This window comes from Kwoniella bestiolae, chromosome 1 (assembly GCF_000512585.2).
Source record: "Kwoniella bestiolae CBS 10118 chromosome 1, complete sequence".
NCBI classification, from domain to species: Eukaryota; Fungi; Basidiomycota; class Tremellomycetes; order Tremellales; family Cryptococcaceae; genus Kwoniella; species Kwoniella bestiolae.
Genome location: NC_089241.1, coordinates 2,174,227 through 2,199,770, shown reverse-complemented (window position 1 = coordinate 2,199,770; position 25,544 = coordinate 2,174,227). Strand labels below are relative to the sequence as shown.

Sequence of the window (25,544 nt, the reverse complement as noted above, 5' to 3'; positions counted from 1 at the left end):
ATACAATGTTAATACATTGATTATATACTTATACTTACATTTTCATCGTAGACTTGAATTTCCTTGGAACTCGACAAAGAAACGGTCACCTATAAAGTTAAAGAGATTTACAGATGAATCACAAAGTTGCCATACTCGCTAGAGTCAAAAATATTTACTAACTTCCCACCTCACTATACAGTTTACCTTATCCAACGATTGACCACCCAAGTATCCCCCTCTCCCGAGCTAAACAGTCACAATACCGTACACCTCCTACCCACACTAGAGGATATACCTAAACGCCGGATGATCATCCCCCAACTCCACAATCTCCTTCCTCGACATCCCCTGCAACCCCCACCTCGCCTGATACTCCGGGTCCTCGAATTCAAATACCTCGTCAGGTCTAGGTGCAGGTCCATACTTGTCATCCCTTCTTTTGTTCTCTCGTTTCACGCCGATGTAAAGGAGCACAGCCATTGAGAAGTTGAGTAAGCAGAATGCCAGGGCCGTAGCGTGTCCTGGTAAGAATCGGGGGGCGTCTTTGTTTCGATATGCTTGCGAGCTTACTATACCCCCTGAATTTCCCAACGAGAAAACCAATCCCATCGCGACCGCTTTTTTGTCTGTCGTGAATATCAGGTTATCAGTATGAGGACGAAGGTGGATGCACGGATGGGTTGACGTACAATGGTTTCCAAAGGTATTACCAGTCCAAGAGATTGTAGTGGCGATCAGTGGGCCGACAGCGGCCGATGCGATGAAGACCGCAGCATAAAGGGCTCCCTGCATGCATATCATCAGCTCGTTACATTGTCTTCTGTCATCGAAAGATACAAAGTGTCACTCACGGGGTATCGGATAGGGATAGTCAGAAGCAATAGATATCCTATAGCTCCGACCAATGACCTAATCGAGAGAAGTCAGCTGTGTGAAGTTGTCACGAGTCGAGTCGACCCAATGCAGACTCACCATCCCATAAGGAAGAATCCTCTTCGTTGGAACCTATCACTCGCAAATGCGGTACCGATGGTAGTGATAAACATCAGGACATAAGGCGGAGTACTGAGAAGCAATGATTGGGAGACTGTGAATTTGCCCAAATAGGCGATGATCGTAGGTGTGAATAGGCTACGGGAAAGGTCAGTGTGGGCTTACAATGGAAAAGTCCAACTACGATGATTGACTCACGATCCACTATAGACGCGTTGGATCAGCTCACTCCTCCCAAGTTGACATTCGTGAAAGAGCGGACTCACCTGTAGAGAGGTTCCGCAGCTCCAATGTACATCAACATCAAGCAATAGGTCTATAGTCATAGCCACAGGGATTAGAGATCAACATGCTGACAATATCCGAGGTCGGCAACCTCACCTTCCAGTCCACCAGAGCTTTCTTGATGACCCTCCAGTTGAATCCACCTTCAGCAGCCAGACCCTGCTCCTGTTTCAACCTAACCAATACCATCTCCCTTTCGATCGGACTAAGGAACTTGGCAGTATCGGGCCAATCGTGGATCATCCAGAATGACGCCACGGCCACAACGAACGTGAGGAGACCTTCGATGATGAACTGTAACATCACACGATAAAGTATGTCAGCGTCTGTGTAACCTGTGACATAGGACTGTTATGATCTTCAAGCATGTCATCGGCTCGGAGTTGAAAGAAGTACTCACGATCCAAGCCCATCCTGCTTTTCCACCAATCCCATCCATCTTACTCAACCCGTCTGCCCACCAGGAAAACGCTTCAGTGTGTTTCCCCAGATTGTACCGGTGAAGAGCGGCGCATTACGAATTCACTTACATCCCAAGATACCTCCAAAAGCACCACTAAGTACCGCTCCCGAGAAGAACACCGATACTCTCCTATTCAGCTCATCACGCCTATACCATCCTGTAAGGTAGAAGTTGAGCCCGGGGAAAAGACCAGATTCGAATAGACCTAAGCAGAATCGCAACGCAAGGAGTTGTCCGTAGGTCGTCACGAGACCCACTGTCGATCGAGAAAGGATTAGCCAAGGACAGCTCCTGTTTCAACCTAACCAATACCATCTCCCTTTCGATCGGACTAAGGAACTTGGCAGTATCGGGCCAATCGTGGATCATCCAGAATGACGCCACGGCCACAACGAACGTGAGGAGACCTTCGATGATGAACTGTAACATCACACGATAAAGTATGTCAGCGTAACCTGTGACATAGGACTGTTATGATCTTCAAGCATGTCATCGGCTCGGAGTTGAAAGAAGTACTCACGATCCAAGCCCATCCTGCTTTTCCACCAATCCCATCCATCTTACTCAACCCGTCTGCCCACCAGGAAAACGCTTCAGTGTGTTTCCCCAGATTGTACCGGTGAAGAGCGGCGCATTACACCCATCCCAAGATACCTCCAAAAGCACCACTAAGTACCGCTCCCGAGAAGAACACCGATACTCTCCTATTCAGCTCATCACGCCTATACCATCCTGTAAGGTAGAAGTTGAGCCCGGGGAAAAGACCAGATTCGAATAGACCTAAGCAGAATCGCAACGCAAGGAGTTGTCCGTAGGTCGTCACGAGACCCACTGTCGATCGAGAAAGGATTAGCCAAGGACAGGGTTATATGACATATATCATACTGAAGATGAAGACGAGGGATTTGTCGGATGGCAGGGAGATGAGAAGGGGAGGGGAAGAAGGGATGAGGACATACTGGTAGTTTGGAAGATCGCCCAGCAGATCTACACACCAATTATGATATCAGCTTCATCGTCTCTAAGAGTGCAAGGTTTAGCCTAACTGACCATAGTGAAAGGTATCCATCTTGACGGTCTAAGTTTCTTTAACACCAGATTCGAGGGTACTTCGAAGGCTACGTAACTGACGAAGAATACTGAAATATGGTGTTGTATGATCAGCCGAGAGTTACAAATCAAATGATCTTTATGCTGTCAATGACTCACTCATCGAAGCGTTGGAGTATTGTAGTGAAGTGAGGTGAAGATCGGTTGTCAACCCTATTATCAATACGCTTCAGCTCGATATCTTGTCGGGAACAGCAAACATCCCTTCTGAACCTAGTACAGATCGAATAGCAATACTCACCGACGAGCTTCGCAGCTCCCACATTGACTCTATCGATAAAACTAAGCAAGTAGAGCAATCTACAGGACCATCCTCATGTTATCAGCTGACATGTCCATCCATATCGGATTGATTTTGATTCAATCCGAGCTCAACCCACGTCATCCAAGGTATCAACCTCAGATCCATCTTCCTCAACACCCTCCTCTCCAATTCCGCATATTCCTCGGGGGACATCCTTGCGATCTCCTCAGCTGCCATCTTGGAATGATTCGGCATCGTATCTGGCATTTTCGAGTCTTCGGTGTTGGCGACGTATCTATGGGAATCTAGTGAGGTTCGAGAAGCAGTGGTGATTTCATGTTTCTCTGCGGTAGGGTGGATATGACCGTGGGCATGACCATTGGTATGATGGCCGTTGGTACCGTGATGGTGGTGAGTGTCCGTCATGATAAGTGATTGGTCTTCTCCTCGATGAGGTTTCAATCGAGTTAGGAAGAAAGAAAGATCAGAATATAGAGGAAGAAGAGACAATAACGAGGACCTCAGGTCTTTTCTGCATTATATATACAGTACCATCGGTGGTAAGTCACATTACCACCTCAATATGAAAAACCCCACTAATGACCAACCGAATTAGTTAAGTCTACTCGTCCTTGGCTTCTGTGCTGTTTTTAGCTTAACGGCCCCCCTTGGTCCCCTTGGTGCTCCGGCATACGATCATACGAGGTAGCCGATTTGGACACCTGGTGCATGTGACTACGAGTAGCTCCGTTCAATAATATTATGCAAGAGGAGAGGAGTGGAGAGCACAAGACGGCATGTTCATACATGTTGGAATAAAGTTATCCAATCTGTACCTTACTCCGTCTCCAGTGTGATTCGGTCCGGGTAGACCGGGGAGTGTGGGGTTGAGTGATAAGGTTGAAATTTTGGTGATTGCCACGTCATGATCGCACTTTTGCCAAATTGTCCAATCCCACTCGTATCTTCCGTCTACCATGAGATTATAACATCAGATCTTCTCTCTCTTCTTTCTTTCTCTTTTATCTCTTCTCATCAACTTCTTCAATCTTCTCTCTCTTTCATAGCTATCCCGACATGCAACAAGTACCTCTATACCCACACTCCTAATCCACGTACACCTTCCTTCCACTCAATCCCTCAATACCTTGCTCTACCCAAGCGCATTTGCCTAGTTCCTCTCCACCTCTTCGGAGACCACACAGGAGTTGAACTTACTAGTCGATTTGGAAAATCAACGGCTTAGGTCTAGACAACCTGTGTTGATTCATCCCCATTCTCCTTGCAAAAGGGTGTGGTGGGGTGGATCAAACGGCGTTGCATCGTTCCACCCTTGATATGTCAGTTTTCTCTTCGGAGGAAAGGAAGATGATATATCGAGGACTAAATGATGCTGATATCTCTTATATCATTAAAAAATTGTATGTATGTATCATGAGCGAACAATGTATATGATGTCTTACCCGAGACGGCACACTTCTTTGCAAGGCATCCTTAGAGCAGGAGTCATCATATCATATCATCTTCATTCACTTGCCTTGCAATTTGACAATATGCGATGAACCAGCCAATACACTGAAAAGTCCGTAAAGCTTTCTACCTGACCATTATAGATGATAACCAGAACAAACCCACCAAACCAACACCCCAAATCATGTCATAAGAATACAAACATTGCATTATATTATACTATACGACTATCAAGTCTTATCTACTTTTACTTTTCATGTGTATGTATTTTCTAGACAACTATATGTTTTCTGCTCCAACGCCCACTCTCCAAACTGTTCAAAGCAACTACACCTACAACCCATCACCTTTCCTCAATCTCACTCCCTCCTCTTCCTCTCCCTCTCCTCCAATAACACTCTCACCACCATGTTTAGGCACCACCCTCCCCTTCCTCCTTTCCAGCGCGCCCAGTCCCGCCGACACGCCCCGATGCCAAACATCCGCATCATCCTCGTCCGACCCACCCCCCAGCAGCGCAATCATAGTTTCCACGAACCACTCGTTCTTCTTTATAAAATGCACTACCACCGTACCTCCTCCTTCAGACTCATCACCCATGAATCGTTCCCTCCTCGATGGTCTGGAGGTATAAGCACGGTTGATTCGTTCTTTCATATTCTCATTACTAGAGGTCTTGCTAAATGCTTGTTGATGTTTCTGATCATTCGAAGAAGAGGAAGAAGGAGATACCGCATCGCGTAAGAGGGATAAGGTCGATCCTTCAATCAACGCCTCGACCTGTTGAGGTACTGTCATATCGTTCGACAAGGGGCGGTAGGCAACACCGAATCTGCTGACGCTAGAATAAGAATTGGCAGATTCGATACCTCCCCTGAGAGCTAGGGTAGACGCCGAGAGCCCAGTGGAGTTTTCCATTCGGACTTGAGCGACTGTAGATGGGAAGAGGAATCCGTGGGAGTAGCTGTGAAGGCAAAACATCGCATTAGTACATTACCAAATTTACTTCTACTGCCACTGTTGATGTGATCTGAAACACTCACACAGTACCGGCCTTAGGATGATCATAGATCCAACACCTCTCCGTCATCCATACGATCTGTTCCCTCTCAGGATGCATGTTCATCCACTTGGCCACGAGCTTATCTTCCTTCCCTCTAGTCAAAGTTCGCAAAGCAGGAGAAGCGTGGATGTATTGAACCAGGTCGAAAGAGAGGGCATAGCATTCACCAGCCATAAAAGTGTTCTTGACGAGGTCTAAAAAAGGCCAACCGAATGAACGTCAGCAACCTCATCCCGCCAGATGATTAGAGACCACTCACATCCCCAGAAAGCTTTCGACCTGGGAGCGACCCTCAACTTCTTCTCCAGCTCACCAAGCATGATGAAACTATCTTCATCCGCTTTAACCACATAATCAGGTTTCCTCTCGCTCTTCCATACGGGCGATTGGTCACTTGGGTATTCCCATTCAGGAACCGTAGCATTTTCAGCAGCCCATGAGAAGAAGGCATGGGTTTTGCCGCTATTCATATTTTCGTCCATGTCCAGAAGCAAGATATCGTTGAAAGCTGTTACAATCATCATCAACATCGGTTCCGAATCAAATCAATACAGTCAAGCAATTCGAGAGATTGATAAATGTAAGAAAAGGGGACCAGTCACTCACCCTCCATCTCAAGTTGAACAGCCTTCTCAAACCTCTTCCTCGGTCTACCCATAACAAACCTAATTCTCACTCCCTCCGTTCCCTCTCTTCTTGAACGCCAATGCGAAGCATAACTCTGCCTTATCATATGTCGTCTCTCAACTCCAGCATCAGTCGTGAACACCCCTATAAGCACTCCAACAGGGTTCAAGTCGAAGTCCATGTTGGAGACGGAGTTGTTTGAAGATATTTGAGGTGGATTGAGATGAGGGTGGTATGGCCAAGCTGGATGCTGGGGGGTGAGAGGCATCAGGGTCAGAGGTTTCGACGAAGTGGGAGCGAAAGAGTTGAAAGGGACTGATTCGATGTGTGCCGAAGAGGGAAATGAGGGGTTGGAGTTGACCTCGGAATTGATATGTGGGGAAGGTAATGAGGGATCCTGGAGGGAGTATAAGGTGGGGTAGTTGGATGTACAGTATTGTCGCCATGGTAGGGGTTCTTTATCCGGGTTGAGAATATGTTTGAGCGTGAATGTGAGGGTCACAGCGAAAGCAGCGAAGAATAATAGGAATAAACTCTAAAAATACCATAAAACCAAAAAACATCAGCGAACTAATAACTAATATGGTTGTCCATTAAAAGTTGGAACACACTCACAATACTCCAAGGTTCAGTAGGTACGAAAACCATAACCCTCGCCAACCATTTCGATCCCAGCACTTTCTGATTCGGACCCAAACTCTTCCTTCTACCATGCGTCAAACCACCGTTCGACCTACTATGATGGTGCCCAGACATCAACCTATCCCTCTCCCTATTCCTACTTTTCGCCGAAATACTGTTCTTCCTATTGATCGTTATCCCATTATTCCCATTATCTTGAGCATTATTATTATTCGAAGATAGTAAACCAAACAGCCATCCCCAATTCCTCGTTCCAGTAGGAACGAATTTACTTCCGCTGACGTTTGGTACGGGGAAGCGTATTATCCTATTACTCGACGAGTCGAAGCTGATCTTGGGCGATACGGAAATATCACTTTGATTTGTTCGCGATAATGTGCGTTGCCACCATCCTGATCTGGGGATAGAGATGGTCGGTCTATGCGAGTGGGAGGTAGTGATAGGTGAAAGGGGAGGGATGTAGTCGTCTTCTTCGGATGATCTCGAATCGGATCTACCAGTTGTCCAGCCATACCTCGAGCTCGACGTCGAAATGGACGTTCGGGGACTGGATCCAGACCCACTGGGTTGGGATTGGACGGCAGCAGCCGCAGCGGCAGAAGCAGCGTACTCCGCCGCCAAGTCCTGTAGAGATGGATGAGGCGATTGGTGCGGTGTAGGAGCGCGCGATGGACTGGGAGAGACGAATGGTGAGGACGGTAGAGATAATGGTAAGATGTTATATGGGTCTTGGGGGAGAGGTTGAAGATTTGAGGGGGACGCCAACGGTGCTTGGGAGGGTAAGATTGATGTTCTAGGTGGAGAGGTATTGGTGTTATAGCCATAATTATGTATCGGCAAAGGAGGTGACATCGATCCTTCCCCACTGGCACAAGGAGGGGTCATACTTATAAAAGGTGTCGAAGTCGATGTTGATCCAGATGAAGACGATTCACCATATTTTGGTGTTCCACTATTTGTCATTCTCCAATCCCTGTTTATCTGTCTTGGCTTCCTGACGGTTCTCTGCTGATCTTCCGAGTCCTCTTCCTCGATTTCCTCTCGTTCGTCGTCAGATTTAGAATGCTTGTTACTTATCGGAGGCAGCGTCAGCCTATTGCCAGTCAACCAACCTAAAGCGGATGAAGAGGCTGGCACGGATGGAGGCGACTTGAGTAAACTTGATTGTCTGCTTCTAGGAGATGTATATGGGTTGGAGGCTGTTGGAGTGGATAGAGAAGGTCTTCGTCTTGTTATATGGTTGTTACCGTACTCTTGAGTCGGTGTATGAACGTCCGATCCAGTCGTTCTACTAGAATACGAATCTTGATTATTATGATTATTTGTTGATATATTATTATAAGTCTCGTCTATAGACAACCGCTTGAGCGGGTGAGGGTGTTTCTTATCTGTTATGGAGTGAATGGTGCCGTTTTTATCTTGATGGTGAGGATCAAGATTAGGATGAGGATTGCGTTGAAAATGATGGGACTGTGATCGCGTTATAGTCTGAGGTCGCAGGTGTTTATGACTTTTGGAGGGTGAAGAGGAAGGGGAAGATGAAAGGCGTGTTTTACCTGTCGTCGAGGAGGAATGGAAAGGCTGTTGCGATGTTGTGATTGAGAAATAATCTCGGTCACCGTTACCGCTACTGTGATCCAAACCTGTACCCGTTGGTGTCGTTATTGCTGCTGCGCCTTGATATGTCGATGAAGGACCAGAACCAGTACCAAGCGGTGACCGTGGTTTCGAGGGTCCAGCAATAGGTTGAGGGGAGAGTGAGGAAGGATGGAAAGAGTTGGAAGGCGAGGGCGGGATGATTGTGATTCCAGCTGGTATATTAGCCTGATGTCCCAATGTTTTCGTTTTTTTCGTTATATCATCTGTGGGTGAGGTTGAAGTTGGTAATGAAATGGATTCGCTGTTGCTGTTGCTGTTGCTGTTATTGTTGCTGGTATTACTAGATATAATATTGTTGTTTTTGATTATGTTGGTACTACTTTGAATCATATTTCCAAGAGTAATAGTGATAATCGATTGAATGGTAATTGTGATTATGATTGTGATTGTGATTGTTTTTCCATACTGTACTTTCCAATCTCTCTCTCTCTCTTCATTCAGGTTGCACGTTGTGGTTTCACCTCACCTTGTCACTGAGACCAAGATCTAAAAATGGCCCCTTCCCTATCAGACTAAGGTTACAGTCGGACCGAGTTGCAGACTCCCCTCCTTTCGTTTTACGTTTAAAGTGATAAATCAAGCCAGGAATAGAATAGGATAGAGTAGAAGCGAGGTAAGGTGAAATGAAATGCTATGCTATGCTATGCAGAACGAAGATCTATAACTAACGTATTCAAGGTGATTGAATCAGAATAGGATGGAATCCAAAAGGCTGTTGTCGAAACGTTGCAAAAAATGAGAATTGAGAAACAACAAAATGCTATACGGGATTAGTAGGGTCATTACAAAACCATTACATACTCCCTTTACCTATTCCTAATACCCTATTACAGTTCACAGGAACAGGGTTATCCCTCTCTCACTCTGCTTCGCTTAAACCATGAAAGGGATCAGGACATACACCCATATTCAGGGTAAAAAACATCCCATTCCGCAGCACCTCACTGTATGAAATGACTGCGCATGGTTGATTCCGGGTAACACATTACACCCAACCACCCAACACCCAAACATAACAACAACGCGCTACGGTAGATCTATTGCAGAATAGAAAGAGGTACGTGCGTACGTAGGTGGCGTAATCCCATTTATAGGCAACAACACATGCGCAAATCACAACAACGATAATGGTCGCCGTTGCGCAGTCAGACGGGGATGTAGATGCGAATAATAATGCAAAAATGCTTGGAATCTCATTTGTTCCGACGTATCTACAGTATGCAACAGCAAGCAGATGGTCAACGGCAGTCTGTGGGGGATGACTGCGGTTTTCTTGGCGAGGAGTGGGGTACGAGTATCATCAATGCCGAAGAGTGAGGTTAGATGGTCATTATGAGCAAGGATGGCCCCGTGCTCGGAACAACTTCGGTGCGAGCGTCCGTTCGGTAGTACTTCAACCATGACATAGGTCGAAGGTCGATTCTTAAATGCATACAAACATGAACTCTAGATTCAGACATACTAATCCTACAAACCGACATATCGCCCCCACATGCATATGACCTCATCACCATGAGTAATAGTGGACGACGGCACCTACCACTGCCTCGAAGATTTACCTCTTCCCCTACCCCCACCACCGGCACTTCCACTCGTACTACCCCCACTCTCAGAATTCCAATTCGACTGATTATTGTTATTGTTATTATTCTTATTAGATCCTTTTCTAGATTTGGGTTGTTTGCCCGTTATCTGCGGTGCGCGTAGAGGTGGGAAAGCGTTCGGTGACGGTGGACGATCAGTTGGAGGTTTGAAGTTCTATGCAGATCAACGATTCAAGATGATCAGTTCGCGGTCATATCATTGGCATCTTTATCTTCAGGTGGTAACCAGCTGAATGACAACGATCCCTTTTGAAGTACATAGTAAGAAGAACAACTTACAGTCTTGAACCCCTCAGTAAACACATCATTCATCAACCCCTCAAAACCATCTTCGTCCCCCCTATCTTCATACTCCCTCCACAACTTGTAAAGCAACAACGCGAATTTAGAATCTTCGATCGAATCGTGCGTGTGTGTTTGAATATCTTTTTTCAGAAGGAACCAAGCCAGGAATTTGAGTGATAATTTCCGGTGTCGACCTGGGATGGTGAAGATGTTGACTGTATCCATTACTTGAGAGGGGGGTATGAAGATGTCTAGATCGAGTGATGGAACATAAGCTACCATTTCAATACCGGAAAGCTACATCTAATAGGTAATTTCACTCACTTATCGTTCTGAAATCTTTGGACAATCCATGACCTATAAATATACATCCCAGATCGACCACTACGACAACCATCAGCATAAGCCATCAATACATCGGTACCACCACATGGAAAGAGACAACCCACATAATCTCAATTTCTTGTAAGCCACTTTGAGAGGAACCAACGTATGTGGCGAGTTATTCGGATCCAAATCACCAGCTATATATGTAACATACACACTCGTAAGCACCATTCCACTCTAATCAGGTAAGATGGAGAACAACGTATAGTATTCACCTTTGATCCCAGAAAACTCCGTCAGGTAGTCCACAACAGCCTCACTAGTATGTATATAATCATCGATGAATGGTATTCCCTCTTTTTCACCTTCACCTCTCAGGACCGAAACTCTTGCAAGAGACATATGGGACGGTCGGAGGATGTTCTTGGTACCGTCTGATCGGAATTCCATTTCTTCCTGTTGTGAGTAACGGGCAAGAATCGAGAGAATCAGCCAATGATGCTTCAACATGATCTCTGGTTCGAATTGAGGTATATGAAGTTGGGACAAACCAAAACTCACCTGCTGCAAAGCCACAAATTCCGCATCTATAGCTATCAGCGTGCCAGGTTTTGGTAATTCAATCTCGTCAAGTACTTTATGCTTGATCAAGGCGTTTCGTCGATTCCTACGATATCATGAGGACATATGATCAGCTTGATCACCTATACCACCCCTCGAAGAGATTCCCAAAATATGGCCATAGCAGACATAGAGGAGGTGATCGGCCCATGAATAGACAAACTCACCAAGCAATCGAGACATCCTTGAACAACACACTCTTATCGACCTCCCTCGGCAACCCACTCAAATCCAGCAGATCTGACGAATCGACCCTTTGAAGTATAATGACAGAAGGGACTTTCCACTGATCTGGGAAATTGAACACTTCTTTTTCGGAGATGGACCGTACGAGGAAATCATTGAACATTATCCAATTAGAGGTTGAGTCGTTTGACACTATCCGCACACACATATCAAGATGTCAGTGAATTCCAACTGCTCGTCGATCCTCAGTTCAAGCTGAAAGAAAGGGAAGGGAAAAGGAAAAGAAAGCAGAGAAACACATCACCCACTCTTAACGAACGAAACCAAATGCGCCGGCGTCCCCTCATCTTCCTGTATCTGAACCACCAAACTCTTCACCTCATACTCGATCCTCCCTCCTCCATCGCCATCCATCTCAAACTGCACTGTCGGTTCCAAAAACCTCTCCTTCGATTTCCCATTATCAGTCTTCCAAACCTCGAAAAGATCAGAGGACGTCATCATGGCATTTACGCTCAGGACGGGGGGTAGTTGATTTCTATCGCTATTGAGGGTACGTTTCGAGTCCAATGGAGCGAAGGACTTGCAATTGCTGCATACTGCTTTGGTGGTGCTTTCGCGGAATATTGAGGATTTAAGGACATCGTTGAATTTCGGTTGCGTTGTGGTCTAATTATTATTGAATGTCAGCTGAATCGATTTTGCATCTATCACTCTCTGCTATGAGTTCCGATGTTCATAGGCAAACAGGCGACGAAGATACAGAATCAGGTGAATCTCAAGTAAATCCAACTCACCTTCTTAGGATATATCAAATCAACAGCATGCAACGTCGTATCCCTCTCCGAGACGAACCCACAACTCCTACACGTATTAGTTGTTTTTATCTCCACACCCAGAACTTGATCTATGGCTGAAGGAGTCGATGAACTCGACTGCAATGAAAGGTCTTGTATATCCTTTATACGCAGATCAAACGTTTCTCCCTCGAATATCGATTCAGTACTGAAAGTGGATAACAACCATCGGTTGAAGTTCTGTATCAATGATCCGTAAGGTGCCGTTGATTTTTCATTATCGTCCATCAGTCCTAAAGCAGAGGCTAAAACATATAACGAAACAAGAAGAATCAGTAATGCCTTGAAGGGGCATCCAAGACTGGAAAAGCAAAGGAACATATGATACAGGAAACACAGCAACAACTCACCTTGCGGAGTCGCGCTGAATGCTCTCGAGAAATTACTAGCCTGACAGTTCCTCCCCTTTGCATCTTCCAGCATCCTGAACAAGAACCCAGCTTCGCACAGCAGACAATGCTCTTTCTTGCAGTCCACACATATATGGGCGGTTGCGACTGCTCGTATAGGCTGGATATAATGGATAGCTTGGAGGAGCGAATTGGTGTATGAGTTGAGGATGTCTGTTTCCAAGCCTGAATAGGCGGTTCGGTTGTAGTATCTACAACATACATCAGCCCCAGGATCAGCTTGACTGTTCAGCACCCCAATCAAGAAAGAAGCCAGTGATCACGTCTGTGTATGAGTCCATACAGAGTGGGTAGATGGGGATGGTTCGACTCAACTCACTCAAAATCGAAATCTTCTATGCCAAACTTAGAATACTTAATCTCCACCTTCCTATAATATTTCGGTATCTCCCCCTGTTCCTGCACATTATCATCTTCAACTTGTTCATCCCCATCATCAACCTCCATCCCATCTTGGTCCACATTCTTCTTAGATCGTTTAGACGACTTGTTCTTCTTCTCCAACTTTTCCTTCTCACTCCTAAATCTAGGTTCGCTATTCCTCCTACCACTCAAAGCGCCTCCAGTCCTATCATTTCCATTCTTGTTCTTGTGCACACCGCTTGCCCCAGGACGTGAAGGGATGACATATCGTTTACCCTTCAGTTCCTTTGGTGTCGTAGCATACCCTACGAAATCTACCATCTTCATCGTATTTAGGACTGACGTGGGGATGGGTGTAGGAGGGTTGAAGAATGGTGAGGCATCTGTAGCGTATAGATCGGGAGGGAAGTTCGATAAGAGTGATTCGGAGTAGTATGGCATGCCGATGAGGCTCAGAGGGCTACATGTCAAAGCCATGTGTGTCAGCTCGTTGAACCCATCGTAACACTCAACATGTAGGAGTCCTCCCAGATGATGGATCCGTCTGGATATTGGAACACAATGTATTGCTCCAACTCACGTAGTATCCTCCCAGACGATAGGAGGCAGCGCCTCCGCCTGATCCGGCCACTCAGGCTTAATCCCATCATACCCATTAAAGGTAGGCAATATCATCTGTCCATTCTCGTCCAGCTGCGCACCCTCACCTGTATCATGGTCCGTCCAAAGATGCAAATTCCCATCGGCATCTCCAAACGCCAGATAATCTCCTCTGGGCGATAATGCCATACTAGTCACATATGAGTTGACGTCGAGTTGCTGGAACATCGATCCTGCTGCTCCTGAGGACATGTCGACGGATTGTAACATCCCCTGCTGGGAGGAAATGACAAGTTTAGATGGGTCGGTTGGGTGCAGTAAGGCGAAAGCTGGGCCGGCAGGGAATGAGATGGGTGGGAGGGGGCGGAGAGTTCGGATGTCGTATATCTTGACTAGTGGGTCGGGGAGGGGATGTCCTTGCCTGTGTTGGGTGAGGTTGAGATTAGTTGTCAGTCATGTTGTACGTGGTCCCACCAGTAGTTGGGTATGAGGCCCAAATGAATTGGGATGAGCACCGAAACCTCATAGGCGTCATCTCGCTTGTATGATCTGATTACACGAACAGACCACTCTACCCTTGTCGCACCTGATAAAGCACACACTCACATATGCGTCCATCCCCACGTACAAACCAAATTCCCCTGTACGTCCGCCCCATTCAATCCCCCCGTATGCGCCTGAACGGCAACAACGGTATTCACAGATCTAAACCCCAATCTCGGATCTAGCAAGTTGATCTGACCAGATAACGAAGCAGATAAGACTGATCTGCTCGATAATGAGGGGGAGAGCTTTACGATGGGTGAATTGGGTATATCGACTTTACGAACTATATCTCCTCCTCTTGATGTGTTGGCTATTATCAGTGGGCCGGTTCCGCCTGCGATGACTTCGTGCGAGTTGATGGGGTTGGGTGTCATTGAGCGGAGGGAGCGGGAGGGGTCGCTGTGGTGCGAGGGGGAATATCAGCTTGGAGCTCAAGTCGTTTGAGACCATACAATCCATCTCCAAGACCGCTCCTCCTCAGATTATTCTTACTGTCTGCCTTCGATATCGATCACATCCCACTTCATCCCCTGCCTGAACCAGGCGAGACCTTCGCATATCCAACCAAGAAGTAACCGCACTCACTCAACACTCCACTTAACCACCCCACCCCTCTTCCGTCCACACACCCCACCCTCTGTCAAACTCCAAACATCCCTATCAGTGACCCTCAGCTCCCTCACACTCATATTGATCCCACCTGGCAGATTCAAGTACCCCCCGAGAGGGTGAGAAGAGAGCTTCGACCCATGAGCGGGGAACTGGACATTGCGCGTGAGAGTCAGGGGGGTACATAGTGCTGTGATGCTTCCAGAGGATGTACCGAGCCAGAGGGTATCTGAGAAGGAGTCGATGGTTAGGGAGGTGGAGATTGGTTTGGGGTCTATGGAGGTTGGTGGGAGGGTTAGGAGATGGAGGGGGTTGTAGGTCATTTTGAGGGCATCGGTCGTCGCTTGAGGTTTCAGGGGGATGAGGATGAAAGATGGAGTATACCTGGAGTGAGATTTGGTTATCAGTTGGGTATCATTGAGTGCCGAGTAGAAGTCAGCTAAAGATATTGTCTTATATCTTATATGTTGAGAAGAGGTATCGACAAGATAGCGAATCAAAGGAGATGAGATAGCACATCTCATCTTGGTGACGCGATCATCATCCTACTACTTAGCTGTGTCATGTTTACCTCCACTCGCTCATTTCGGTCGAAAATGATCATCATCAATGTAAAGCTATATATATGATCATGATTGTCCATTTATGCATATGGCTTGCTTCGTATAATTATGCACTACGATACTCATCCTCATGCCTCCCGTTCTACTCTACAAGACGTTTCACACATCCCGAACCGTCGCTACATCAGACTGAACACACTACAAATCCTTCTTGCCCTCATCTTCCACCTCGTCCTTTTGCACTCCCTTCAACTTCAACCTCTTCTCACCCTTGTAGTTATCCATAGCATTCAACCTCTCAGGAAGGGTAGGATGCGAATGGTGATACATGGAGTACAACCAATCGTTGTGGGGCGAAGACAAGTTGGTGATGTGTAACTTGATCAATGCGGAAGAAAGGTCCGATTTCTTGTCGAGCTGAACGGCGAATTCGTCTGCAAATAATATCAAAACCCTGTCAGCTCATGCTTCTCACGTCCGGTCCCTAAAAATACAGCATGAGTGGAGGCGACACTCACCCGCTTGATACTCCATTCGTCTAGTCTCAGCATTCAACAAGAACTTGACAAAGGCATCGGTAGGTTCAAGCACCAATTGAAATAGCATGAATCCAATGACTATAGGTTGAGGTTTCGTCACAGCCAAGGAAGGGTCAAAGCCGAAAGCGGAGTAGAGGGACTGGTTGTTGATGAAAATTGAGAAGATTGTGAGGGTCAACAAGAGGTGAAGTTGGGTGACAAGGAGGAGTTTGGTGGGGTGAGCTAGAGAACCAAAGGAAGCATAAGCTCATGTCGACTGGATGTCTATATATATATAAGCTTACCATAGTACCAGTGACCGAGTTCATGACCTATGTACGGACCGTTGTCAGCTCGATTGACGAGGTACCGTCGGGGAGCTGCTCACCGAGAACAGCAACAACCTCATCCACAGTACTATCCTTGATAAGCGTATCATAAATGACAATATGTTTTGACCAAGGAAGGCCATAGAAGTAGCTGTTAAGGAGAAGTCAGCTGTTGCCATTGGGCACACCTGTGGCTTACAGCTGAATTCTGGAGCAGACTTACGCATTGGAATGAGACGATCTCTTACTTCCATCAATCACATAAAGGTGTTTGAGAGGGAAACCAAGTTGACCAGCGAGTTCTTCCACTTTGGTTCGAAGTTCACCTTGAGGAAGAGGTTCGAGCTTGTTGAAGAGTGGCTGGACTGTTAACAAAATCACATCAGCTACGATTCAGATTCAAAGCTTAGACGGCAGTTGGACCTACTGAACGTTGGATAAACGATTTGGAGTGTTAATTGAATACCGATTCTAACATAGGAATACAGTCAGCCTATTGACAACATTGAAAATTTCCGGCAATGTGATACGATCCAAATGAAGGGCAAGCTTACAAGAAAACCATCAACCAAGGCACAAAGCTCCTCCCTGCCCAATCGATGATCCTCAAGAACCCAGCCAAGACAGGTAATCCAATGATAGCAGCAAGAGCATAAGTCTTGAAGGTATCTGCGATCCACAATTTAACAGTGGACTTGTTGAAGCCGTGTTTCTGTTCTAATACGAAAGTCTGGTAGTATGACCAAGGGAGACCAGGGAGGGAGGAGATAAGCGTGAGGATGGTCATCCATGCTAATGAGTGGGTGGTCTATTACACAGCACAAGGGTAAATACGAACAGCGTAAATATATAGAAGTTGGATGAGAGAGTACAAAGGAATCTCAAAAGAGAACTTACAACCCTACTACTTGAAATCCCGACCTTACTCAACAAATCACCAGTAAACTTCCACAATCCAGCATAAGCCCCCAATTTGATGAGACCCCATCCCAAGAATTGGTCGAAGACGAGTTTGACAAGTGCGAATCTAGTCTTGTCTTTACTGTATGACTGAGCCTTTGTGAACGTCTCCTTTGAGACGTGTTGTTTCAGCGCTGGAGGCGGGAGAGGACGCTCGTAGCATGGTAGTTGACGTCGTCTGAAGTGTTGAGGATTTAGGTCAGTTTGAGCACCTCTTCAAATCGATAAACAAGTCAAGATAGAAGCATAGCCCGATCACTGAACTTGGTGATAGGATCAGTGACACTCACAAAATGTAAACTTCAAAGGCCGTCTGAAGCCAAGTGGAGAGAATGACCAACTCCTTGTAATTGATCTTGGGCGTATCTACCAATTTGGCTAGGTATGTGATGACCCCATCTATGGCTGATACGAGTGAGTTTGTCATTATGCCGGTGTCGTCGTCTTCTGCTCCCTTAGTATCACAGAGACTTGAAGATGTTGATGCTAAGAAAGAGAGAGAGAGAGAGAGAGAGGGAGAGGATCAACCACAGTACTCTATTGTTCGTCATTGTTCATTGTTCTTGGTTACGTGGCATGTGCATGATATCGCTCCACTTTCCCACGGTATCGCACCGTATATGCTGAGCGGTCATCGCCGTCGGGCAAATGCCGTTTATAGATCCCTCTTCGCTTATCAACAATACGCCGTACGGTATCAGTAGTAGTAATTTTTGTTGTCAACAAATTTCGTTATCTCGAATGTATCATTTCCTCGCATCTCTTCTTCATTCGACCTAGTCCTCAAGTAACTCTCATATCACAGATACCAAACCAACGGCCCAACATGTCAGACGTAACCTACCTCAAGTCCCTCCTAGGTGTCCACCCAGATTTCCCCAAGAAGGTGTGTTTTCTATCTATTCCTCACACACGTTCATCCCATCTACCAACTCTCAATCAGAGCTACTTTCAACTCAAAGTCATAGACTGATACTGATCGCATGCACAGGGCGTAACATTCCTCGACATCTTCCCCATCCTCCGAGACCCAGTGGCATTCGAGACCCTAATCACCCACCTCCTCCACCACATCATCACTACCAACGCCGAGCGACCCGACGTAATTGTAGGTCTCGATGCCAGGGGTTTCCTCCTCGGTCCCATCATAGCTATGCGACTTGGGTGTGCGTTCGTACCCGTCCGAAAGGGGGGTAAGCTCCCTGGAAATGTCGAGGTGGTCAAGTATGCGAAGGAGTACGGACATGACGAGTTTGAGATGCAGAGTGGGGCTGTTAAGGAGGGACAGAAATGTATTGTCATTGAGTGGGTGTAGTTTCCTCTTACTGAGGCTTATCAATCCTCTGTTCGTGATTTCTGAGGACAACGGAATGTCCACTCTCATCTCGTTCTATTCGTAGACATCGGCTCTTTCATTCCTCTGCTTTCGTCGTGCCCTCTGTCTACCCTCTTGTCATCCTCAATGACATCTTGCTAATCTTCTTTGCAATGCCGCAGCGACCTCATCGCCACCGGCGGATCAGCCTCAGCCGCCGGTCAACTAATCGCCAAATCCGGTGGTAAAACCTTGGAATACGTCTTCATCGTTGGTCTCCCATTCTTGAAGGGTCATGAGAAATTGGATGCTCCCTCCTACTGGATCGTAGAGGCTGAGGATTAGGACTAGGACCAGTGGATCACAGTACCTCACTTATCTCCCGTTCATACTCTCATGGTAGAATAGTAGTATACCATCTTGTAGATTCATATCTCTTATCATATACATATACATATACATCGGATATGCAAATATACATATGGATATACGGATACGTATCGTTATATCGAAAATGCGAGGCGTCAAAATATGTACAATGCAAGAGGATCTACATGAGGGGAATATATTCACTGTGAGAAAGTATGATACATTGTTGAAAGCTTGAGTATGTACAACCGAGATGAAGAGAGCGGCAATGAAAAGAAACAAAGATAATCGGGTCGGGGCAGATGGAATGAAGTCGGAACATGTCGTGTTGTTGGCATTGCAAAAAAGTGGAATCCGCATCGAAGTGGATCCCATCGTCATAATTCTGTTGCCTTTTTCTGCGAGGGTATCTTGGAGATCCGACGTTCATTTCTCACGTTGCCCTCACGCTTCCACTCTACATGGACCCAACCCCAACCAAACTATAATGACTGGGCCAAAGATGCAGATCTGTATCGAACGATTCCTTAGGTGGGACTCGTTGGTCAATGAGGGTGGTTATCGAGTTATGGGCGGTCGTAGCTGCAGTGTCCCACCATGTCAGAAACAGATATCCGCGTGAGACAGGCAAGACAGTCAGAGTTGATTAGAAAGACCAGTGTGCAGGGACGATAAAGTGATGAGAGGTTGACTCACCCTGTCCATGTCCATGTCCATTTATAGCCACATTACCACCCTCAACCCTCTCACCCTCACCTTCAAATATCGTCCCCTCCCCACTCCCACTCTCACTGGTAGTCTCACTCTCGCTCTCATCCTCACTTGCAATCTCATTATCATCAATGATTAAAGCCCTCATCACACCCTCCATCCCATTCTCCAGATCAGCCATCGATATCCCCTGAGTAGGTGTGATAGGAAGTTCATGTTCAGATTCTCCCACTCCTAAACCAGGTTGAAGGCCTAGATCGTGGTCCAAATCCGATTCTGTTACTCTTCGCCAACCCGCATCAGCATCCTCTCCTTGATGTCCATTTCGTGTCCTCTCCATCTCCCTCCTATTTTCCAGCACTCGCACCCGCTCATTGGCAACCCGCCTATCATCCCTTATCCTCTCAGCCTCCTCTGTAGATCGTCGATGCGGTTGACCCATCAAGAACCTAGGTAAGACCTGTTCGGTGGGTGGTGTAGTCGTCATATCAATTACCACAACCGTATGTTCCTCTATCACCTCTCCCTCCTCATCTCCATCTCTGTCAGAGGGATCTCGTGCGTCCCAGGGTGAAGACCATTCGCTCCTCCTCCTTGATCTTCTTTCAGTGTCATTTCCTACTGGAGGGACGTATCCCAAACCGGGTATAGGTAAGTCATCGCCTTCTAATAGGAACGACCTAAATTCATCGATACCTCTTCCTTGGTCTTGCTGGATCAGTCGGACAGTCTCTTCCATAGGTGATTCCCCTCTTGCCTGTGGCGTATCTCTTCTTCCCGTTCGAGCATTATTGGTCGTAGTGGTGGTCGTAGTGGTTGTCATGGTGGGGAAAGGGTGCTGTAACAACTGAGCTAAGAACGGCCAAGTTCGCAATGCCTCGTTCTCATCCATCTCATCATTATCATCCCTAGCAACATTTCTACTTGCTGTACCTTGACGTTGGTTCTGAGCCATGGAAGCTTCCACTCTCCTTCCTCTAAATGTCAAACTACTGTCCCTCCTTGCATTTCGGCGACTGAGCGGACTGATATTGTTGTTGTTATTGCTGTTTTCCCTTTGGGGGTTAATATTGGGGTTGGTAATGCCTTCTACTATGTTTCTAGCCATGTCCATTAGGTCCGTATTAGAAAGTCTGGCGGATGGTCGGGGAGGTACTGGCTGATTCAGGATAGAGATCGGGTTGGGAGGGTTTGTCGTCGAGGAGGAAGAAGGTGGAGATGCTGAATGCCCATTGGTACCGTTGACGTTGACCGGTTGTGATTCATCGACATCCGCATCATCGCAAGTCGGTCGGATAGTCGAAGCGGGTGAAACAGGCGTGGACCTAACAATCTCAGGAGAAGGTTGACGTTCGACCTCCAGGATGTTGGTAGGTCTCAGTCCCCTACTTCTACTTCTCGAGATGGGTATGACGCCAGTCGTAGCATGACGGGATCTTCGTCGGTTCGAACCAGTAGGTGCAGGTACGATCTGAGGTGTTCTTGCTCCGCTCCGCTCGATATTGGACGAACCGTTCAGTCGTCTGATCCCATCTTCCAACCTATCTTGATCCTCTCTCAGCTCCCTCGCACGGTTCAATACTCCCCTGAGCAAATCATCCGGTCTATCCCTTTCTCTCTCTCTCTCTCTTTCTCTTTCACTTGCACCAGTATCTCCAGAAATCGAAGGCAGAACAGCAGGAGCAGAAGAAGAAGAGGAAGAGGAAGGGGAAGATCGTAGCCTCAACTCCCGAGCAGTCTCGCTCAACCTCCTAATTCGACTCTCGATATTCTGCGCTCTACTAATCCATGGATCTTCCCTCGCACTTGTGTTTGGACCGGAAGCTGAAGCTCTATTAAGCAACGTATGGATCTCATCGGACGTGATGGGACGAGAGAGTTGGGCGATTGGTGGTGGGTCAACTCGGTATTGCACGGTGGGAGGGGAAGAGGGGTTTTCACGGTTCTCGTACGCTGAGACTATATCTCGGGCGCGTTGTCTCGATCTAGTCGGATCGCGCGGCTATACCATGCAATGTAAGATAAATCCTAGCCATTAGATGTGAGGGATATGTGAGGAAGGAGGGACTTACCTCCCTCTGTACTCCATTTCCAGCAACGTTACCATTACCATTCTCCCCTTCCAAAGCCCTCTCCAACTCCCCCGCCTGGCCTCTCAACCTCTCTACGGCATTACTAAGATGCTCCACCCTCGTACTCAGTGAGTCTCGTAGATCCTCCAAAGATCTAAGGAGTGCTCGGGTGTTTTGCTGGGCGGTGGCGGTGGGTTGGACGACGTTGGTGTGGGTATCTGCGGGGTCTCGGGAGGGTGGAGGGGGCATAGTCGAGGTTAAGTTGGAAGTGGGATTGAACGATGACTATGTGATACCTAAATTTATCTGCGATTCTTTTCCTTCGTATCGCTGGGTTTCGAGAATTCGATAGGAAAGTAAAGGATCCAGCCCAAGCCCAAGCGGCGGCGATACGATAATTGCAATTTCACCTAGAATGTGAGATTGGGTGTTAAATCCTTTCTACTCGAATCCTTTTTGATGGTTTTCGTACTCGTACTCGATCAAGGCCAGTGTACGATGTGCCCCCACCAAGGTAAGATGGATAACAGGTGAGATTCAGGATGTATAGAGGTTCACAATAATGGATGAAGGAAAGCAATGAAAGAATAGAATAACTTGGTATCTGCCCATGACGGCAACAAACCACGTGGCGATGCGATTCCAGTAGTCTGTGCGTACGAAATGAAAACAGAAAAATTGCTCATTCGTGCAAGTAGCCTTAAGGATCTTTATTCTAACTTTCCTCTTTATCATCCACATAACTTCCCATAACTCACGCATCGTACCTCGCACCTCGCAAAATGGCTCAAGGAGGTTCCAAAAACATAAAAACCAAATCCCAATCAGGCGGATCAGCTCGAAAAAAAGCAGGAAAGACCAAACCTGGTAGAAGGGATGTTGCGCCAAAGGATAAACATAGGATCGCAGAGAGGGTTCAGAAGAAGGTGAGTCGGGGGTATTGCATACATGATGGATTGTCTGAGAGGACGGATCGTCGTCTTCGCTGGATGATGGCTTGCTACGTAATGCAGGATTGCTAAGATCTCGTTTGGTGGATTTGTATAGCAACTCTCTAGTAAGATCAATAATAACATTGAGAAACAGATGGTCAATGCTGCTTCTGCTGGTAAATTGTCCATAATGAGAAATTCAGGTGACTTGGAAGCGTAAGTCTTGTTTGCACATCAAGCTGTTGTCATTTGATCTGATTTTACGATTTTATGGGTAACAGTGGTGCAGGCAAAGACCAAGGTAAAGGGAAAGGCAAGGCCTAGTCGCCTCGACAGGAACCTTGTTATAGGTAAGTCTTGCTATCGACATATCAAATCATGTTCTGGTAATGACATTGTCAAGCTGACATCCACACAGTCCGTTATAGATTCGTTCGTTCAATAATGTATCACGTTGTATATCTACTTTCTACTCTGCAAACGCGGGTTCACTGCTTCACCTTACCCATCTCCATTCCAACCCTCACCAACGTCTCCATCCCATTCTCCGAATTCTTCACCAAATCATCATCAAACGCTACGCCTGATTTCGACGGGAAGACAGTTATAGTCGTACTTCCTCCATACTGGAACCAACCCAATTCTTCGCCTTTCAATACTTTGTCGCCTGGTTTCTTGGACCATCCTATTGAGCCGACCAACATGGCTATATAGAGTAAATAAGATATCAGCTTTAACATCAACTCATCCGAGAGAAGAGGAAGGAAACAAAACCGAAAGGGAACTGAATCAAGAAAAAGATATAGAATGGAATGAATGAATGGTTGAACGCACCACCTATAGCTACGAATGCAATTGGAACGCTTTCTCTACCCGGACCGAAATTGGCGTGAATGAGCATTACCGACCGTTTGTTCAGAGTGAACACGTTGAGGTCTACAAACATGATCAGCTGATTATCGCCGAAAACTCATCCAAACAATCCAGTTGACGAACCTTCATTGATAGCTTGAGGATTTACAGCTGTCCAACAGCATTGCTCAGTAGGAGATCTCTTCGGATGAGATGCAAATGGCACAACTTACTATACAATTCGCCTGAACATGAAATAAACCATATCAGCTTACGTCCAGTTTCGTTGTCTCGAATCGCAGCTCACCATGAATATCCTTAATATCACCCACCACACCTTCCACGGGAGAATGGAATCTATGATAATCCTGCGGAGCCAGCCTCGCGACCGATACCGCAGCCGTGGAGTCATTTTGGACTTCCTTAAACCGAGTCTCGGTATCGTCATCGCCTGTCAGGAGAGATGGCAGAGTAAACTGTTTTCCCTTGATCCTAATATACCAATGCGAGACATACATACATCAGCTATTCTGGTTGATTGGATTTGTACAAGGATCGTATACCCTTCACGGTACTCACCACAGCTGTTTGGCCTGATCAACAGTATTGAACACCGTCATTCTACAATCCGCCGGACTGATAACTATGCTAGGATCGCTTGGCGAAGTAATAGGTCTAGCGGTGGGAACCAGTCTCCGCGAAAAGAACGAGTTGAACGTCTGTACAAAGATAAGAAATAATCAGTTTTGATAGCTATTTCGGTATCTCTGGAGAGCAAACGGCAACTAACAGGATACTGATCTAGATCTTTCACTAACAATTCTTCCAATGGTAGATCATATGTCTTGATGAATGATTCGATATGTTCTTTCACCTCTGGACCTGTTTGGTCGTATATCTTGCCCTCTGTGATCACACCCGACTATCAGCAGGAAGATTGGTAGAACGTGGTAAGATGGACTGACGCTTGATAGATTGGTTCTCTAGTAATTTCTCTACTGAGGAGTACGACATATAACTACACTGCTCATTTGACACTTTCATCAGCTGAAGGCGCATCACTTAGAGGGAAAGCTGACTCACACCTGATACGAAGAGGAGGTGCATTCCTACTCTGACGTCTGTCTTGTCCTTGATCAGCGTCTGGTTCAAGTATTATAGGGAAAGAGAGGGGTGACGTACAAATAGGCATAGTCTCGAATATTTTCTTCCCAGTCGTTCGATCGATCACAAAGTTGCCTATTATAATGATCAGCTGAACACCATTTATGGAGAATACAGTGGACATACCCATATGTTCCATTGCGAATAGCTAATATCGGATGTCAAGAGCATTGGTAAATCTTCCTCGTCCCACTTAGTAGCAAAGTGAAAGACCCACCTTATCCAAAGTCTCCTCTGAAGGAAAGAACTTCTTGATCCATTTCCTCGATTTGGCACCGTGTGAATGGACAGCATCGGACTGAGCGTCGTCCTGAGCCCTCTGTTCACTTGCTATGCTCACGAATAAGCGGATCAGCCACGTTCCAGAGGGGTCTTCTAGAATAAGAGCGTTTCTCGTGTAGCAGAAGGAAGGTCTTAGAGCAGAGAGCGAGGCACTCACGAGCAAGTACATCTTTCCCCTCACCCCACGAGACTGTATTGGAGTTCTCTACCAAGTGGTCCAAAGACTCCTCGAGGGGTTTACCCAGTTGTTCAGGTAGGATTGTGGTTGTTCCTGCGTTTGCCATTGTGCGTTTCTCGATGATCTCTAATAGATGACAGGGATGATTCTGGGTGTATATACGCTTCTGAGCTGGATATGTGTATGGATATGGGCTGGAGTAGGTGTTTATTCGCAGTTGACTTCAACTATTTATAGCTGCAAACTCAGACTGTGTACAGAAATGTGAATGTGATGACGTACAGTTCAAAACATGGGGTCTCCACATCCGAGTACACTTAATACCATCTTAAAAGGAACACACATATAAGTTT

The 25,544-nt window shown here is 46.5% G+C and overlaps 8 protein-coding genes across 8 annotated transcripts; 2 read left to right on the top strand and 6 right to left on the bottom strand.

The window, feature by feature from the left end:
* Positions 1-264: 264 nt before the first annotated feature.
* On the bottom strand, positions 265-3,503 carry I302_100830 (uncharacterized protein; the record flags this gene model as incomplete). The annotated part of the gene is made up of 14 exons (XM_065869157.1): positions 265-608; positions 672-768; positions 834-891; positions 955-1,113; positions 1,242-1,291; positions 1,357-1,435; positions 2,025-2,143; positions 2,244-2,296; positions 2,378-2,554; positions 2,683-2,710; positions 2,774-2,862; positions 2,933-2,986; positions 3,075-3,133; positions 3,214-3,503. The coding sequence occupies 14 exons, from the start codon at positions 3,501-3,503 to the stop codon at positions 265-267; spliced, it is 1,656 nt and encodes a 551-aa protein (XP_065725229.1).
* Positions 3,504-4,880: 1,377 nt separating this feature from the next.
* Positions 4,881-7,764, bottom strand: I302_100829 (uncharacterized protein; the record flags this gene model as incomplete). The annotated part of the gene is made up of 5 exons (XM_019190838.1): positions 4,881-5,511; positions 5,591-5,804; positions 5,870-6,118; positions 6,217-6,772; positions 6,853-7,764. 5 exons carry the CDS (start codon positions 7,762-7,764, stop codon positions 4,881-4,883), a joined length of 2,562 nt encoding a protein of 853 aa, XP_019047586.1.
* A 2,310-nt stretch (positions 7,765-10,074) lies between these two features.
* I302_100828 (uncharacterized protein) lies at positions 10,075-15,269 on the bottom strand (the record flags this gene model as incomplete). The annotated part of the gene is made up of 14 exons (XM_019190837.1): positions 10,075-10,296; positions 10,422-10,678; positions 10,752-10,811; positions 10,877-10,951; positions 11,030-11,210; positions 11,316-11,421; positions 11,543-11,753; positions 11,870-12,230; positions 12,359-12,663; positions 12,769-13,019; positions 13,148-13,651; positions 13,772-14,212; positions 14,398-14,736; positions 14,923-15,269. The coding sequence occupies 14 exons, from the start codon at positions 15,267-15,269 to the stop codon at positions 10,075-10,077; spliced, it is 3,660 nt and encodes a 1,219-aa protein (XP_019047585.1).
* Positions 15,270-15,707: 438 nt separating this feature from the next.
* I302_100827 (uncharacterized protein) lies at positions 15,708-17,743 on the bottom strand (the record flags this gene model as incomplete). Its single annotated transcript, XM_019190836.1, has 9 exons — positions 15,708-15,943; positions 16,028-16,270; positions 16,333-16,359; positions 16,416-16,507; positions 16,580-16,721; positions 16,784-16,827; positions 16,911-17,164; positions 17,254-17,494; positions 17,607-17,743. The coding sequence occupies 9 exons, from the start codon at positions 17,741-17,743 to the stop codon at positions 15,708-15,710; spliced, it is 1,416 nt and encodes a 471-aa protein (XP_019047584.1).
* A 399-nt stretch (positions 17,744-18,142) lies between these two features.
* I302_100826 (adenine phosphoribosyltransferase) lies at positions 18,143-18,976 on the top strand (the record flags this gene model as incomplete). Its single annotated transcript, XM_019190835.1, has 3 exons — positions 18,143-18,202; positions 18,308-18,621; positions 18,814-18,976. The coding sequence occupies 3 exons, from the start codon at positions 18,143-18,145 to the stop codon at positions 18,974-18,976; spliced, it is 537 nt and encodes a 178-aa protein (XP_019047583.1).
* Positions 18,977-19,457: 481 nt separating this feature from the next.
* Positions 19,458-22,032, bottom strand: I302_100825 (uncharacterized protein; the record flags this gene model as incomplete). The annotated part of the gene is made up of 3 exons (XM_019190834.1): positions 19,458-19,582; positions 19,697-21,713; positions 21,784-22,032. The coding sequence occupies 3 exons, from the start codon at positions 22,030-22,032 to the stop codon at positions 19,458-19,460; spliced, it is 2,391 nt and encodes a 796-aa protein (XP_019047582.1).
* A 533-nt stretch (positions 22,033-22,565) lies between these two features.
* Positions 22,566-23,039, top strand: I302_100824 (UPF0390 protein; the record flags this gene model as incomplete). Its single annotated transcript, XM_019190833.1, has 3 exons — positions 22,566-22,709; positions 22,831-22,931; positions 22,997-23,039. The coding sequence occupies 3 exons, from the start codon at positions 22,566-22,568 to the stop codon at positions 23,037-23,039; spliced, it is 288 nt and encodes a 95-aa protein (XP_019047581.1).
* A 164-nt stretch (positions 23,040-23,203) lies between these two features.
* Positions 23,204-25,297, bottom strand: I302_100823 (phosphatidylserine decarboxylase; the record flags this gene model as incomplete). The annotated part of the gene is made up of 12 exons (XM_019190832.1): positions 23,204-23,421; positions 23,550-23,651; positions 23,712-23,738; positions 23,875-24,059; positions 24,147-24,286; positions 24,358-24,473; positions 24,533-24,590; positions 24,651-24,688; positions 24,750-24,806; positions 24,858-24,879; positions 24,949-25,061; positions 25,171-25,297. 12 exons carry the CDS (start codon positions 25,295-25,297, stop codon positions 23,204-23,206), a joined length of 1,203 nt encoding a protein of 400 aa, XP_019047580.1.
* Positions 25,298-25,544: the final 247 nt, after the last annotated feature.